We start from the raw sequence: 18,195 nt of genomic DNA, 5'->3' as shown, positions 1-18,195 counted from the left end.
TCAAATTGAATATAATATAATTAATTTTCTTATTTTTCAGAAATGAATGAATAAATTAAATTTTAATAAATTCCAATTTAAAAAAATAATAAATTTCCAATTTTAAAAAATTGAAAAAAATATAACACTACAACAAAAATTCTATTCCATCAAAAAATCTATAAAAATAACGATTTTGATTATTCGTTATATTAAAAAAATAACAATTGTCTCTAATGAAAGAATTTCTTTTTCATTCATTCAAAAAATTTTTTACTTCTTTTTCACAAAAAGCCATATTTATAATAATATAAAATTTATTGAAAATAAATACATTTTTAATATATTTTTATAATTTATAATTTATACAATACAAATAAAATTGTTACAAATAAAAAGGAATGAATTTTTTATTTAATTATTATAAATATTGTTACATTATAATAATTATTATAAATATTATTACAAATAATTTACATAAATTTCCGGTTATATAATTATATTTAAATTTTAAACAATTTTTTCTCATAAAAAATTTCATTATTTTCACCTCATCTTAAATATTAAAAAAAATTAATTTGATACGAATCGTTCATCGGTTCTGTTATCATCAAATTAAACACACTTTTTACACTTTTGTCAACCCAAAATCAAAATCGTCGATACGTGCACTGATTACGAATATCGAGGTGAGCTTGATTTCACCAGCGATTACGTTATTTTCACGGAATGAGAGTCACGGTACGCCGGCGATAATATTTTGCCGCGTGGTGCGGTTGCATATTTAAGGGTTGCCATGTCAAGCGTCAAGCGCGCCCTTTGAATACATTTAAATTCATTAACACTAAAGGCTATGTTGCTATAAACTGCGATACACATATATATGCAAGTTCTGATATATATGTACAAAATATGGGTATCGTTATAAAATGAATGAATATGTGTTTGCAATAATTGTATGCTGTAAAAAATCAATCGATGATTCCAAATGATCTACAATTGTTAATGAATCGCTCTTGTTTTTGTTACAGATTATCACTGAAATTCTTGGATCAATATGCCGCATACAGGTGAGTTCAAAATTTGGCTTCTATTTTTAAAAATATTTGAAAAAATTTATTCTTATTTAATTTTATATATAGATAGATTAATTTTATATATCGATAGAATTTCTCTATCGATGTTCTTACATTAATTTTCTTTTCTATTGATAATTATATTTTGCTCGTAGACATGATCTTCTTTCAGTTTTATTGAAATCTTATTTATCTCTAAAAAATCTTTTTCCTTCTTGGATATTATTAGAATTTCATCCTCCATAATAGCTCGATAAATATGAAAATTATTTATTTAATAATATTTTTAGAGAAAATTTGAAATGTATAATAATCATATACAATAATAAAATATAAATTATTGTATAAATTATTTGATAATTATTTACGAAAAGATATCATACTCTAATTTTGATGATTTTTAATATGGTATCAAAGTCATAAATCTATAATGTTGTAAAGATTTTATTTGAAGATCATTGTAAAAAATGTTTCTTTGAGACAATTTAGATTAAATTAAATCAGATTACTTATAATCAACTTTATTGTAACAAACAATTAACGACTCACCATGGTTAAATTAAAAAAACAAACTCAATGCAAATTAATTAGGCTGATAGTTAAATGAATTTTTATTTAATTTTAATTTGATGTGAAATTAAATTTAAAATTAATATTACACAATTACTAATAAAAATAAAAATTTATTTATTTCTGATTTCTGATTTCATGATTTTTCACGAATTATTAGGTTGAGTTAAATTAGGTTAATAATTTTTAATAACTGACTTAATCTAAACTATTTTTATTAAAAATTTTTTAATAAACAACGATTATCACGTAAAATTTTTACAATATTATTATACATAATGACAACATATTAAACATAATAATCATCGAGATTAAAAAGTGATATTTTTTTATAAATATTTTATAATTACTTATTACTAATCAAAAATAAACATTTGTCTATGAATGTAACTTCTTACTCAAAATTCACAGAATTTGGCGCCATCATTCAAAATTTAAAAATTCAATATTGTCAAATATTGATGAATAAATTCAAAATCTAAGTGTTTATAATTGACATACATATTAACACTAATACAATATCATATGTACGATACAGTAGGTTATCCTCTTATCATTTCTTAGACACTTAATCCGACGTCATTTACCGTCGGCAAGATCAAAAGATGAATTCCAACCGATCACCTGTAAAAATTAAATTTATTCCTTCTCGTTCTTCTTTTTATGTGCACGCACGCCCGCGCCATTTCTTTTACACTTTTTCTTACTTCTTCTCACCAATGCTTCCATTTGCTCAAATTCTTTCGTTCATCTCCTTCGTACATTCTTCGATGTTCTCCATGAACCGATTGATCCCTCGAGGCGTCGACTAAATTACGATTTGGAAGCCAGTTTGACAGTAATTAACGAAGAATTTTATACGAATCGAGATCCAAGATCTTATGGACCTGTTATTAAACGAGTTTAATCACATTGTACTGTCTGATCTCATTTATTTCCCAACTTCTGCTTAATATTGCTTTATTTTTCATGATAAATATTTAAGATTGTTAATATATAAAATATATATGAGACTATATAATATATCAAATTTCTAAGAATTCAGAATTAACTAAAATTAATTGAGAATTATGTTTTCTTAACTGAAATGTTACTTTTTTATATTGAAATTGTTTATATAAAATATATTTATATTATGCAAACAAAATTATGAATATTTCATTATTTAACTCCTATTGTTTTAATTATTGAGCATCATTCCAGTTATATGAATATTTTTATAATAGATCTTTAATAGAAATAGAATAGAAGTCTATCGTGGCCTATTATTTTATTTATAAATTGATTAATCATTTCATTAATCTAAATAAGGTAGTCTTTGGAATATAGAATATTTCTTCATCTTCAATATTCCGAATTAACAATGTAGCATTAAAACTTATTTTAATATTATTTCATATTACATTTTATATTCTCAGAATATTTACAAAACTATAAAATTATAATGAATAAATTAAGTGATTTACTTTAAATTTTCATTATCATTGAATATAATCATATAATCATATTTTAACTATGATTTTAATTATTGAATACTTGTTCAAAAACTTTTGAAAATTGACATTTTATTTTTCTAAAATTAAAATTATAATTTTTGTAAAAATGTGATTAGTTAATAGATCATTCGCTTTTATTATTTATTATTATGCTAAAAATTAAATAATGTTAATAGTTTTTTTAAATATTTTGATAAAATTAATTTTAATGGAATCGATAAAAATGATCAAATTTATTTTAATGTTCCATCCTTATAAATTATAAATGAATTAAAACATTAAATAATTATTATACTTACAGAATTATTTTCAAAATTATAATATTTTATATATTATATCATAAATTTATTTTAGAAAAAATATTTTCTAAAATAAATTCTCTCATATGAACATAAACTTTTATAAATTGAATAAAATATTATACAATCATAAAATAAAAATTCATAAAATTAAATTTTCATTACATTATCTTCATTTATTCCAAAAAAAATAGAAAAATAAATCTTTTCTAATATCCAATAATATATCTTCTTTAATACATTTAAAGAGATATTAAATATTTGTTCAGATTCAATAAGAAAAAAATGATTAAAAATTTCCTATTCCTCTTCAAATAAATAAATTTTTTCTTCTTTAATAAATTTTGATCTCTATAACATTATCCATTGTTATATTGGATTTCATTTTCTATTCTCAATCCTTAGTAAACGGAGAATTCATGATAAAATTCTCAATGAAACATTAAAAAAAATTAAATCAAAAAGTTACTTTTACCAATTCAATTAACTTTCAAAATTATATTTCTCGAATTGAAATATTAAAAGAAATATAAATATCGTTCTTATATTTTCAATTACAAACACGTGAAATTTAGAATCATCATCAGACAGAAAAATGATTACATGAGAATGATCTTATATGATGTTATTCATTCGCAAAAAAGAAAAAAAAAGAAAGAGATAAAAATTCTGTTAACGTAGATAAATTGATAGATGAATTACAGGTAAGCAAGTGTATAGTTTGATTAGAACTTAAATAGAAAGCGCGATACCAATCAACACATGACCGCATTAATTCACAAATTCTAAACTAACTATTATTATATATCTAAAGATATAATCCCTAGCCGTCGCATAAATATCTTTTTACCTTTTTTAATTTATAATCTACATAGTGTTTTTATATCGATATATATTGGCAACATTTTTTTTTCCTTTTATTTCATTCTTTGCTTCTTCTCTCTTACAATTAGTCACGCTTCGTTATTTCATCTCAATCTTATCAACTTCGATCTGAGATTTTATTGTTATATAAGTAAATGATAATTAGATCTCGTTTTTCAAATTTTTTTTAGAATTTTGGTTGGTTTGGAATTTATGAGGGAAAAATTATTTTTTAATTTTTTTATTCTCATTCATATGACATTGATATTTAAAATATTTTTGAACTATTTTATATTTTTAAATAATTACATATATTTTTTGGATATTTTTCATAAATTGTAAAATTGTAAAAATGGAAAAATTTTTTGCTAAAATATTTTTTAATTCTTTAGAATTTTTCTTTTTTTTTTTTTAATCCTTAGAAAGAGATGATAATTTTTTGAATTAAAACGATTTAAATATCATAAAAATGAAAAATCTGCAAATTAAATATTTGTCAAACAAATAATGCTAAAACCATAAATACAAAAATTAAATAATCATCAAAAAAATTCTAAGATAATTCTAAAAATCCTCTTCTACCTTCTATAAAATTAGATAAAAATTTTTTTAAATTAAATCTAAAAGCAAATTTTGATATTAATATAAACATAAAGAAACATTAACAGCTATTAAAAAAATTAATTTATTATTAATATAATAATAATATGAATATAATAATATTATTTATATATTTATTTATATATTTATATATTTAATATTATTTATATATTTAGATTATAATATATAATTTTTATTATATAATTTCATTAAAAAATTTCTTAGAACAAGAATAGTCATAAAGAAATATCTAAAAATTTATAAACATTTTTTCTTTTTTATTATACAAAAAAAATATTAGAAAAAAAACTACTACTCGAATATTAAATTTCATCATTTTTTCCTCTGTTATAAACCTGTTGAACGATCTTCACGCTCGATAAATTTGTACCTTTGCAGAGATGAGAGAGCAAGGAGAAAGAAAGGAATCCGACATTTATTCGCACAATTTCGCGTGAGATTTTTATAAAAGATAAAGAGAACTTCCTGCTCGGTTTTTGCCGTAATAATAATTTGGCCCGCGGGAGTGTCGGTCTGTCGCTGTTTCGACCGCGTATAATTTCGGCCTGATCTTCAAGCTTGGAACAGGAAGCGACACTCTTTTTACCGTGTAGCGCCAAAATTAAAGCAAGGTGAAGAAAAAAAAAAAAAGAAAACTTGTTGTAAAAAAGAAGGAGTAAAAAGAGAGAGATAGAGATAAAGAGACACATGCGACAGGATTTTTAAGGAAGTGAAATAATAATTGCCGATAAAGCAGAATAAATCGTTACACCGGTGTCGAATATCGTCGATGAATAACGAGGGATCGACACGCGAGAATTTCTTCCCTTTTTTTTTTAATATCATTTCCTCGTAATAACGTGCCGAAAAGTTTGTTGTCGCTGTTAAGAGATCGCTTTAAATCATCCTTCTGTGAATCTTCATCGTAAATACGTATTTTCTTTTTTTTTTATTATCAAAGAATTCTTTTCAAATTTTCTTCTCCTTTTTTTTTTTGTTTTCTGCTCCCTCTCTTCTTTTCAATTCCTTTTTTTTTCTTCCATTTTCATTCATCGTAATTACCGATCTGAATCATTCGATGAGAAAATCGATGAACGTGCAATTTATATAACTGTAAAGAACTCAATACATTGGATGAGAGATTTTTTCTTGTTTTAAAAACCGATTGATAGTGTAATTCAAATTATCTGCAAATTCCAAAATTTCAAACTTTCATAGTTTTACGCAATTTTCTTACTACTTATTAATATTTAGAATACTAATTAATGAAAAATCTTTGTAATAAAAATTGTATAACTACAAAAAAATATTAGAAACATAATTATATGATATTATATAGATTATCTAATTTTATTACTAAAATAAGAAATTTTTAAGATTCTTTAAGATGCAGAAATATTTTAATTTAGAATATAAATATTATTAAATGTTTTTATAAAAAAAAAATTTTAATCATTATTAATAAATTTAGCAACTTATTAATGAATAAAATTTATTATTTTAAAAAGAAAAGAAATAAATAAATTATATCCTACAATTTCATTAAAAGCTTATTAATATTTGTATATTCTGAAACAAAATTTTATAAAAAAATTATACTTAATTTAATATCTATATTTTATAAATATATATTTAAGAACATTTATAATTTCATTAAAAATTATTCCAAATTATTTGATCTTTTCTATATAATATTTTCTATATAAAATATTACAAGTTGTTTTCTTCTTTTCTTCTTCTGCAAATATCGATATAATTTTAAAAATTTTGGAGATAAAACATTGAGAAGAGGCAAACAAAAAGGAAGAGGGAAGTGTTTAAATAAAATAGCAAATTATTTTTTTGTTTAAGTAACTTACATTAAAATTTTATAACATTTAAACAATTATAATAAAGAATATTCTATATATTCTATATATAAATTCTTTTCTTTTTTATAGAAAGAAAAAAATTATTCTGTATATTAATTTTTTAATTATATTTTTTTAATTGTACAGAATAGAAAAAATATTTCAAATAAATATTATATAAAGGATTCGATTATCGTACATTTTTCTAATTATTAGATAATCAATTATTTTTTAAAAAAGAAATATTAATTCATTATAATATAATTCATTATATTCCTAAGATAAAAAATTAAGTTTTTATTTATTTATTTAAATTATTATTAAAAAAATTATTATTACAATAATCTTTTTTTAAAAATAAATATGAAAAATATTTTCTGAAAATATTATTTCGCCAACCTTAATTTATTCATTTTCGTTCTAATCAGTATAAAGAAATAATTTTTAATCAAAAGCTTAAATAAAAATTGTTTTATGATATAAAAAATTACAAATACTAGAAACATTATGTTTCTATATTAGAATTGAAAATTAAAAACAGATAAAAATAATTATTATTATAATTTTTATAGTTTATAGTTATAAATTGTAATAATAATTTTTATAGTTATAAATTTGAAAATTTTATTTTATATTTCTAATTAATATTTTTTTTGTTTTTAATTTTGTGTAGAAAAAAAGTATCTGATAAAATTACAAAAATGATAGTAAATAACGAACTTTCTACAAATCCTAAAAAAATTAAAAAATATTTTTAAATTTCAAAAAAATTTTCTTCCTACTAAATATCTTCAAATTTTCATAAGAATAAGAAAATTTCATTTATATATATTGCACTCTTAAAAAAATTTAAGATTAATATTTTTAAATTATTAATTAATTATTTTAATTAAGATTAAAATTTAATTAAGATTGTTAAGATTAATATTAATTAAATTAATAATTTATATTTTATGTGTATAAAAAATTCAGAATAGGTACATCATTGAGTCATTCAAGAGAAATTGCAGAAATTTTCATAAGATTTTGATTTTGAATAAATAATTAATTAAACTGTTAATCAATGGCTATGGAAAATGATCAGAAAATAGGATGTTTTCATTGCATCACCATTGATTTATGAATTTAATATCTCGAAATCTTTCGACTTTTTCCTTCGTTTCGACCATTTCAAAAATGAGGTTACTGAAAGCGTCATAACTCAGATTTTATTTTATATGCTTTAATACGATTCGGTCACATATTGTACGATTTTTAACACGTGAATATAAAAACTAGTGATTGATCAATTTTTTTATTCTGAGCATTTATGATTTTATGATTCCTCAAATGGAAGTTAGTTACTTGATTCTTCTACATTTTTATATTAAGAAAAGAAATTCTTGAAATTTGACAAATAAAATATATTTAAAAAACTTTGAAATTAAGAATAAATTAGATTAATATGAATATAATTGTTTTTGTAAGAATTTTGTTATCGTATTTGTATTATTAAAAATAATGTAAATATTGTAATTCATATTTGTATAATTTTGTATAATTGTAATTCATTGTAACTTTGTATTACATTAAACCGGTTAATACTCGATAATTTTTTTTTTTATTATAACATAAGATTATATTTAAAAAGACATTTCAATCATTTATGTATATTTGAAAAATATAAAAAATAATTAAAATAAGAATATAAAATAAGAATATAAAAAATACATTTTATCTTTTATTTAAAAAAATGTTATCTATATCGATTTTAGTATCGAATAAATATATAATTTAATAATTGGATTAAATAAATAAAAAGAATATATAATAATTTTCATTTATATAATAATTCTTTTATCATTATTTGTTTATTTTACTTTATTTTTGTTTATGAATATTTTTATGAATATTTATATGTATTTATATATTTCAAAATATTCATTTGATTCAAATTATCCAAAAATTCTATGTAAAGCTTATCTTTACTTTAAAAATAAAGATAAAACGATAAATAGCAAAATTTTATGCGAAATAATCATTCCGATGTCGAAAATCATAAACTTTAAATTATTGTGAAATCTCGAAAAGATTCTCGAAAATTTTCAGTTGAGAAATGAATTATGATAATTCCTTCTCTCTCAATTCGAATGTGATCAATTGCGGATAATTTTATTAATTGAATTGGCTTGATTCTTCTATCCGTAGCTATCCGTATCTAACAATAAAATGGCTTATATGGGAAAAGAAAAGAAATTAAATAATAAAAAAAAATTGAAAATCAACGGAGATTAAGGAATTACAAAAGACTCGTCGGAATTCGTTAATCTAGCTATTTCTATCGACATTAAAAGTCATCAAGGTTCGTTCGTTTGTTGCAAACGATTATTATTAGTAACTGCTTTACTTCCTGTTTTAAATGACGTTGTTTCAATGTAATATCTTATTTTGTAATATATTCCACAGCAGATGTGTTTTAAAAATTAATCGAATGAGTATGAGCTTAATTGTGTATGAACTTTAATGTGGACACTCGTAAAGGAAATTAATGCATTCATTCCAATGAAATAGATTAACTGTTAGATATATAATCATAACGTCATATAGTCACAAAAGTACATGTTACATAGAAATTCATCTTAACTAAAAATTTTGATTTTATCAAAAGTTTATATTACTATGGATTACTATGGATAAAAAATTTATAGAGTTTCTTATTTTTCGACAATATTACGTCATCTTTTCTATGTTATATCTTTTCTACTGAATCATATAATTAATAATTTAAATCTTTATTATTAGTTTAAATTTAATAATCGTATTATATGTGATTCGTAAACAACATAGAGAATGATTTGTTTCACAAATCATCAACATAGTCATCATTACAAAAACAAGATATTTTACAATCTCTTGAAAAAAATAATGAATTAATGTTAAAAAAATATTTTGAATAATAACATTGAGATGATATTATAATATATATATAATATATTGTTAGCATTTTAATGATTTTTTTAATTTGATATTAATTTGTTATATTGCTTTTTCAAAAAATTATAAAATATTTTGTTTTACTTGAAAAGATGGCTAGAAATTTATAAAATTTGATTTAATAATAGAAAACACAACTTAATAGACAAAATAACTGCAATATTATCAATACCAGAAAAAATATTTCACAATAATATATAAGATATAATGAATTATATATTGGAGCAATTTTTTTTTATTAATAAAAAATCTCTTTGAGGAAATAAAAAAAAATCAATTTCTAAAGAATTCAGCATTTTTTTAATTTTGAAATTTCATAGATATATTATTAAATTTTATAGATATATTTCATAGAGATATTTTTCATAATAATGCATATAAATTTATAATTTTGCTCTTCGTATTATTATAAAGTTATATTGAAAGGAAAAATAATTTTTAAAAAATAATTTTTCATTTCTCTAAAGTGATGTTCCGCTAAAAGATATTGTCATATACTATATATATATTTTATATATATTCTATTTTATTCTATAAAAGTATTTTTTATAAAAAATAAAAAAAAATTTTTAAATAAAAGGTTTGTTATATTTTTAATAAAATTTTTTATATTATGTATATTGTATTATGTAGTATATGCAATATATATAAAGTATAATGAAATATATCTATATGCAGCAATATTTTTTAGCAAGCTCTTTAAAAATTGATTTCATTTTCTCAAAAATATTTTTCATCGATAAAAAAAATTGTTTTGTAAATAACTTGCTATATTCTATATTCTTATATTTTCTATACTTATATTATAATTTTAAGAAAAATTAAAATTATTGATTAAGATGAATTTCTTTGTAATGTACGAATAAGTTTATAATTGTTTATTTATAGGATTGTCTGGCAAATAGTATCTAATAATTTTAATTCTAACCATATTATGAAAAGGAAGAAAAGAAATGTAATAAAATAGATAATGTCAGAAAACTTTAATAATTCGCAAAAATATAATGTAAATTTATAATAAATTGTAGATATATTAATATTGTATATATCGATTTAAATAATAATTCTGATTATTTATATTTATTATACATTATATATATTATATATATTATATATATATATATTATATATATTATTATATATATTATATTATAAATATATTTCTTATATTTTTATCAAAATTATTAAATTATTATTAAATTATCTAAAGAATATAAAGTATTTAAAATATAAGTTTCTTAAAATATTATTACACACATATTATATTTATATCATATATGTTTATATAATCTATAGAAAAGAAAATTATATAAAAACAATTTTTGTTGCTTTTTAAAATTTAATATATGTATACATTACGATAAATTAATGATAATAATTTATAATTGAAATGTCATTAATAAAATTATTATACGCTTTAGCTCGAAAAAAAGCACACTTTGCAACAATTAAAAAACAAATAATATAGAATAAACAATTCAGTTTTTGATGCATATCAATGATATCAAAAATCTAATATATGGTTATCTTTACGTGCAAGTACTTAGACACTACAAGTATCCAAGAAAACAGTGCAAAATGACAGGTGTCCATTTACAAAGCAACGAAGCAAGTGTATTCTCAGTAATTTTATTTCGCGTTGTATGCGTGAAAAATTGATAAAAACGGTAATTCGAGAGAATCGAAGAGGGCGTTTGAAAATTAGCGGAAAACAATTTCGATGAACATCATCGTTGTTCTTTTTTCTGCTTCTTGGCCTCGATATCCGGTGACGGAACAACGGATAATTATACGTCCTCTTTTCCATCGAAAACGCATGCAGGAATGACGATTCTTTTCTCTGTCTATTCTTTTATCTCTGTCAAGGGAAGTTCGACTCGCCAATATTATTAGAGACCAGGAAAAAATGCATCTGCCTAATGCTCCACCCAAAACCTTGTTCACGCTATTAGCGGATTATTGTTATTCCATGTGTTGAAGAAAAAGAAAAAAGAAACACCTGGCATTTCTTGGCATATCTTCGATTCTTTTCTTCCATCTACTTTAATTTAATTTCATTTGTTCAACAAATGATTTATAGAAAAAATTTGTGTAGAATAAAATATTATTTTAATATTTAAAAAATATCAAAATTAGCAAAAAAGAAATGAAAAAGTCTCTTTAAAAAAATTAACTTAAGAATTTTGAATTATAAAAAAAAAACTTGAATTAGAAATCAAACTTTTTGATAATTAATTAGTCATAATATAATAAAACTTCAATTATTTGAACTAATAATCGAACGATAGTGTATAAGTAATCACATTATTTCATATGAAAAAGTACAATTTTTATATATAATTTTCTATTTATTTATTTATATTTATATATTATATTTGCATATGTTATATACATATGCTTTGATCATCTTTATTCTCCTACTTTTTCTGAACTATTAAATACGCATATTCTTTTCAAAATTAGTAATTCCACGGCAATACTTTTTTGTTATGCTTCATACCATCTGATGACTATTTCTAATACTGTGAACATTTCACAATGCATAAGAATTATATTTGAAGAAATATCGTGTTCTTCGTTGTTCCCTTCATTACAAATTTTTTTAATTCTTTTAATAATTTTGTTTATTATTTATATGATCTTCAAATCTTTCTGTCACATTACTTTTATCATAATTCTATTTTACGCATGATATATATTCTGATATTCAAATAATCGAATAATTTGGATAATTGAATATTCGAATATTTTGTTATTTTTTATAAACAAATTATTTATCATTTTCTATTTTTGAAAATGAAAAAAGGAATAAAATCTTAAGTTTAATCAATACGTTTCAGTGATATGAAAACAATATGTACGAATGATCAAAGAAATTTGAACTTAATGTTAAATAAAAGAATTTAATTATGTTCTGTTACAGGTCAAGCGGGAGTTAATCAATTGGGTGGTGTGTTTGTTAACGGGAGGCCATTGCCCGATTGCGTTCGACAAAGAATCGTGCAACTCGCTTTGGTTGGTGTTAGACCTTGTGATATTTCTCGACAACTCTTAGTGTCTCATGGATGTGTCTCGAAGATTCTTACGAGATTTTACGAAACGGGAAGCATTCGACCAGGAAGCATCGGAGGAAGTAAAACGAAAGTAAGTATTTTAACAACGATTTCAAACAACGAATAAAGAACACAAAAGAATTTGAAAATCTTTATATCTATCATTGTATCTTTTCTATTTATGATAGGTTGAAACGATTTAATCGCTTAATACTTCTATCTATATTGATAATTTATATAATTTCAATACAACAATTATGTAATTTATTATTTTTATTTGTAAAATATTAAATTACATAACACAAAATTTATATACATCTTTAAGCTATTAAATCTCGAAGAAAATTTCTTGAAACTGTAATTAATTGCTACTTCTTCTAACGGTAATGGCTAAAAATCTTATTTTCGATCGAGTTAGAATATTAGCGGATCACTTTATAATAGTAATTTATTATTTTTTAAATATTTTTTTTAATATCTTGCAAAATATGAATATTGTGTTTAAGTTTATAATAAATCTAAGATTATTCAATTAATTAATATTATTTAATTAATAATGATACAAATACACAAACAATTTAGATCAAGATATTTAATATTTAATTCGAAAATATATCATTTTAATTTTTATTTCATATTTTTATTTGAAATAAATATCGCTTATTATATAAAATATAAATTAAATACTCGAAAATTAAATAATATTTATGTATCAATTATGATTTGATTATATCTGTTTCAAAACTGCATAATTTATTCTGTTATTCAAATGTGTAACAATCAAATTATATTCATCTATATCCTTTATCCTATCATTTAAACAGATTCCAAAACGTTTCATAATTTATTTTATATCTGCCGACAAGAATTTCTCGATTAATCTTCCTTAAAAATATTCGCATCAATTATTATTTCTGCACTATCAACTCTACCATAACGAGCTTTCAAAAATAATTATCGATAATTACACTCTAAATTGAAAACAATGTAATCATAAACCAACACATATATCTTTATTCAATCCAACGCTATTTTATCTGACCTAACCTAACTACGACTCGTTTCGATCATCTCTAGTATTGGTATTACAAATAAAATTATTACGGATGTTACACAAAAGAAAAGAAGAAAAGAAGAATAAAAAAAAGGGAGGAAAGGGAGGTAAGAGAGAAGGAAAACATGGAGCAAAAAGCGTAATAAACAGTCGAAAGGATGTGTGTGCGTTATGGGGCGGTGACACTGATGAGAGGAGACGCGGGCGTAAAAATCGCCGGCCGGGAGCATTGCGCTGATGTGATTTTAAGTAAGGGCTATACGGAGCCGACAACGCGTGCAATTATCCAAACACCTTGCAGCGGAGGACATTTGCATAATTTCATGGGTTTGCACGGTCGGTTTTCTTCTGCGCTCGCACCTTGATGTCGCGCGCGGTATTATCGGGACGTTGTGTTTCGAATCTCGTGGGAGGACGGAGAGAGGTGGGAGAGAGAAAGAGAGAGAGAGATTGAACAGCACGAGGAGAAGAAGGAAATGATGGCCAAAGGAATCGTGGAAGCGATCGTAAAGTTTGATCGCGTCGACCGAAAACGAGCCGAATTAGATGCACTTAGCGATCCTTTAAGACCCGTTTTTACGCGCGAAAAATGAATTCATACCGTACGCGAACACTATCCTCATGCTACTCTCTTAATGCATATCCGATTTGAATTTCAAATTCATTATTTACGGCGTCGACGGCAACTCAATCGATTTACGAAAATTAAACACCTTTATTGAATTTTTTTCTCCTCTTTCTTTCCTCTTCTTTTTTTAATAATGAGCTTTTCCGGTAAAAGAATTGATCTATTTACAATGATAAAACGGATAATGATATATATGGACAAGATCACAGTTGTAATTATCGAACCGTTTATATGCGAAGAATTGAATTTTTGTTATCTACGATATATTGCTAATGTTTGTATATTGCTAAATGTTATCGTGAAACACCACAATGGGATTTCTCAAAAGATTCGTTCATTCAAAACATTAAACTAATGCAAACTTTTTAAAAATTTATGTATTTATTAATATATTATACAAATTCATTATAAATTTATTCGTTTCGAATTTAAATTGTTATTGAAAAAATTTTTTAAATAATAATTAATTAAAAAATCCATAAGAATTGAAAGTATTATTAAGTGATCCAGAATTATTTGACAGAACTTTTAAAAGTCTTTAAAAAATCCAGTTTCCGAAAAATTCTAGATAAATAAAATGAATCCAAGAATATAAATACTGCCACCTCAAGTTCCTTCATCTCTTCGTCATTTCTAACACCGCGAAATAGCATGCCGAAGAGAAGAGGCGAGTTAACGAGTTTCGACGCTTCACCGACCATACATATGATATCTCGTACGTTACACGCGTTCAATAATCAAGAGCCACACGGTGGTGCTATATTATCACCATACTGAATAGATCCTCTATGATGGTATCCCGTGCGAGCGACACCGGGCCGCAGAATACCGAGAGAATGGAAAAAGAAAATGAAAAAGGAAGAGAAAAAATAAGAGGAAGCCGCGTTGTATTACACGCGTGACGTCACTAATGACAATATAATTGCACGCTACCACACACACGATGAATTTCTTACAACGCGCCCGTGCGGGAACTCGCGCGATCTTCGGCTTAATGAATTTATTTTAATAATGGCCATGCCTGGTGTACATCGACCTTTCGCCGTTGAATTGCGCACTCGTCGTTCATCTTCTCGCTTCCCGTGCAAACCTGAAAGAGCGTATTTAAATTCTGACTATGCTCAACGACGATTACAGATGCGTGTAAATGATCGTCATCAGCAGTCATTATCGTGCCATGTTCGTTTTGCTAACTGAAGACGCCAAAATAGTCGAGCTGTCGGATATTGCAGTTTTTGAAGTTTTCATTGCGTCTTCCTGAATTTCCTCCTGAATCGATTTCTTTGAAAAAACGAGAAGAAGAAAAAGAATCGATTTTGCAAGAATAGTTCGTTTCTTTGATCTCGATGAGAGTTTATGAATACATATAATATTTGAAAATAAAATTTTTCATAAATGGACATTGCGTTGAGGATAATTTTTTAATAATAAAGTTAATATCACATGATGAACGCAATATGCACTTGTAAAATAAAAATATCTATTCTCAAGAATTTTACTTTTAAATATATTCGTATCCTCGGATTAAGAAAGAAACATATATCGCATATTATTTCAAATAATTTAATTCAAATTTTATATAATTCAATCCAAAATTGTTTTCTTGAAAATCGAAAATTTTTAGAAAACAATTTTATGCATGTTATTGTTGCAACAAATGAGTACCTATTACTATTAATGATTTCAATATTTGTGAAAGTTAGTCTCTTTTTTGGAAAGATATAAAAATATGATATTTGTGTGTGTGTGTGTGTGTTACATTGCGATATTTTTTTCTTTCTTCTTTATATTTGCATCTCTTTTCATCATGATTTTTAAAAATTTAAATGTTAGAATTCACGATAAAAAAATTTGCTCCGCATGTTTATATATTTAATGCAAAGTAAGAGATGTAAAATTATTTTATTCTTTGTTAAAATTACCTACACATGTATTTGTCAAATTTTAAAAATCAGTTTTTTTATATTTATTCAAACAAATTATAATTTCTTATTCCTTATTTTCGATTTTATGCATCCCTAATCCTATTACTCCCTAATCCTTTGTATTCACCATCACACCTTATATAATTATATTATATTTTTATTTGACACAATTTTATAATCTTATCTTTTCATCCTCTCAAAAATAAAAATTTGCAAAATATTTTTAAACTTATTCATGCAATTTATTTACACTTATCGTACTTATCTTCGTACGTAACTTATCGTACTATTAACTTTCGTCGAAAAGAAAATTTAATTCGACAATTAAAACATTGCCATAATATTATTTAAATGTTGTCAGAATTTTCTTCGTTATATCTTGATAAATATATTGTGTATCTTAACTCTCAATTAACCTGATATCTTTATTCATTAAATTAATAAAAAAGTTGAAATACCAGTAATATCGTATAATACTGGTAATCATATAATGAAACTCTTAATTATGCGGTAACTTTAATCTGATTGCCTTCTACCGAATCTTACTTTTAACTTTACTTTTGCCGATCGTGCATTAAAAGTTGTCGAAAACTTTTGCCAAATAACGAAAAATAAATATGGACTATCTCTTGAGAACTATAGATTGACATTTTATTAAATCGTGTCTTTAAAAAGAATCGATGGATAGATGTAATCTTAGCATTGAAAGGAGTTTGAGTCACCGATAAATCGGACTTGTCTCGTGTTAAACTTTAAGTGAAATATAAATGGAATTTAAATTTAAAAAAAATTTTTTTATTTAAAATATAATAAAAAGAATTGAAAAAACATATACAAGATTAAATATGAAACAATTTTAATAAATAAAACAATAAAATTTAATTAACATTTCATAAAATTTTGTATTATTATTTTGTTTAATATAAATTTTATGAATTTTATTATATATATTTATATATATTATATATTTTATAAGAAATAATTCCAATTATTATTAATATTTATTATCAAAATCAATTTTTCTTTATTTTTCAAACTTATTGATTCAGTTATTATATATATATATTTCATAATTAGATTATAAATTTTTAAATATTAGTTTCGATGATAGTAGTTTTTAATAATAATGTCTGGAATAAAATTTTTTACATGTAATATAAATTATAATTTTAATATTGAGAGAAAGTGATTTAATTATTTTTATATTATTAAGCTAAAACCATTCTATTAACTACCATTTACAATCGTGTTCTAAGTTATATCTATATTCTAAATAAATAAAATGATAAACAACAGAATGTTTTAAAAATGACTATAAAATTATAAATGTATATACTCGATACTCGATATATGACAATGAATTATTCTATTTAAATCCTTAATACGATAAATTATATATTTTATATACAATATTAATATAAACTTTCTAATATTTATTTATATTATTCGTACAGAACATGGATTAAATATTAAATATTAAAAAATTAATACATGAAACAAAAATAAAAAATAAAAAGATTAAAGTATTATTATACTCATTCTGCAACAACAAAGAAAAATATTAGAAAAGATAAGAAAAGATATTAGATATATATACTGACCGATCATATACCGACATTAATTCATCGATAAACGTGTCAGTACTTTTATTCGCAAATTACGAATTACGAGGGAAATTACATATCACCGATCTTGATTATATTCATCTATGGTGGTCGTCACAAACGCGTTCCAGGAAATCCGTCACGGTCGTTACCCAGAGCCGATTATTTTCCAATCGACCGGTTAATTTGCGAATTAATTGTCCAACTATCCGTCGATCTACATG

The 18,195-nt window shown here is 23.0% G+C and overlaps 1 protein-coding gene across 3 annotated transcripts in view; it reads left to right on the top strand.

Annotated features, from left to right (window-relative positions):
* LOC108001314 (paired box pox-neuro protein) overlaps nucleotides 1–18,195 on the top strand; it is a 90,099-nt gene that overhangs the window by 57,549 nt on the left and 14,355 nt on the right. For all 3 annotated transcript variants that reach the window (XM_017062262.3, XM_062075737.1, XM_062075738.1), the window contains 2 exons: nucleotides 1,011–1,049; nucleotides 12,631–12,851. In XM_017062262.3, the coding sequence (XP_016917751.1) occupies nucleotides 1,037–1,049; nucleotides 12,631–12,851 (234 nt within the window). In that variant the 5' untranslated portion in view covers nucleotides 1,011–1,036. The remainder of the gene's footprint in view (nucleotides 1–1,010; nucleotides 1,050–12,630; nucleotides 12,852–18,195) is intronic.

Source organism: Apis cerana, linkage group LG5 (assembly GCF_029169275.1).
Source record: "Apis cerana isolate GH-2021 linkage group LG5, AcerK_1.0, whole genome shotgun sequence".
NCBI classification, from domain to species: Eukaryota; Metazoa; Arthropoda; class Insecta; order Hymenoptera; family Apidae; genus Apis; species Apis cerana.
Note: the sequence above shows the minus strand (reverse complement) of the source record. Positions and strands in the feature narration are given on the sequence as shown.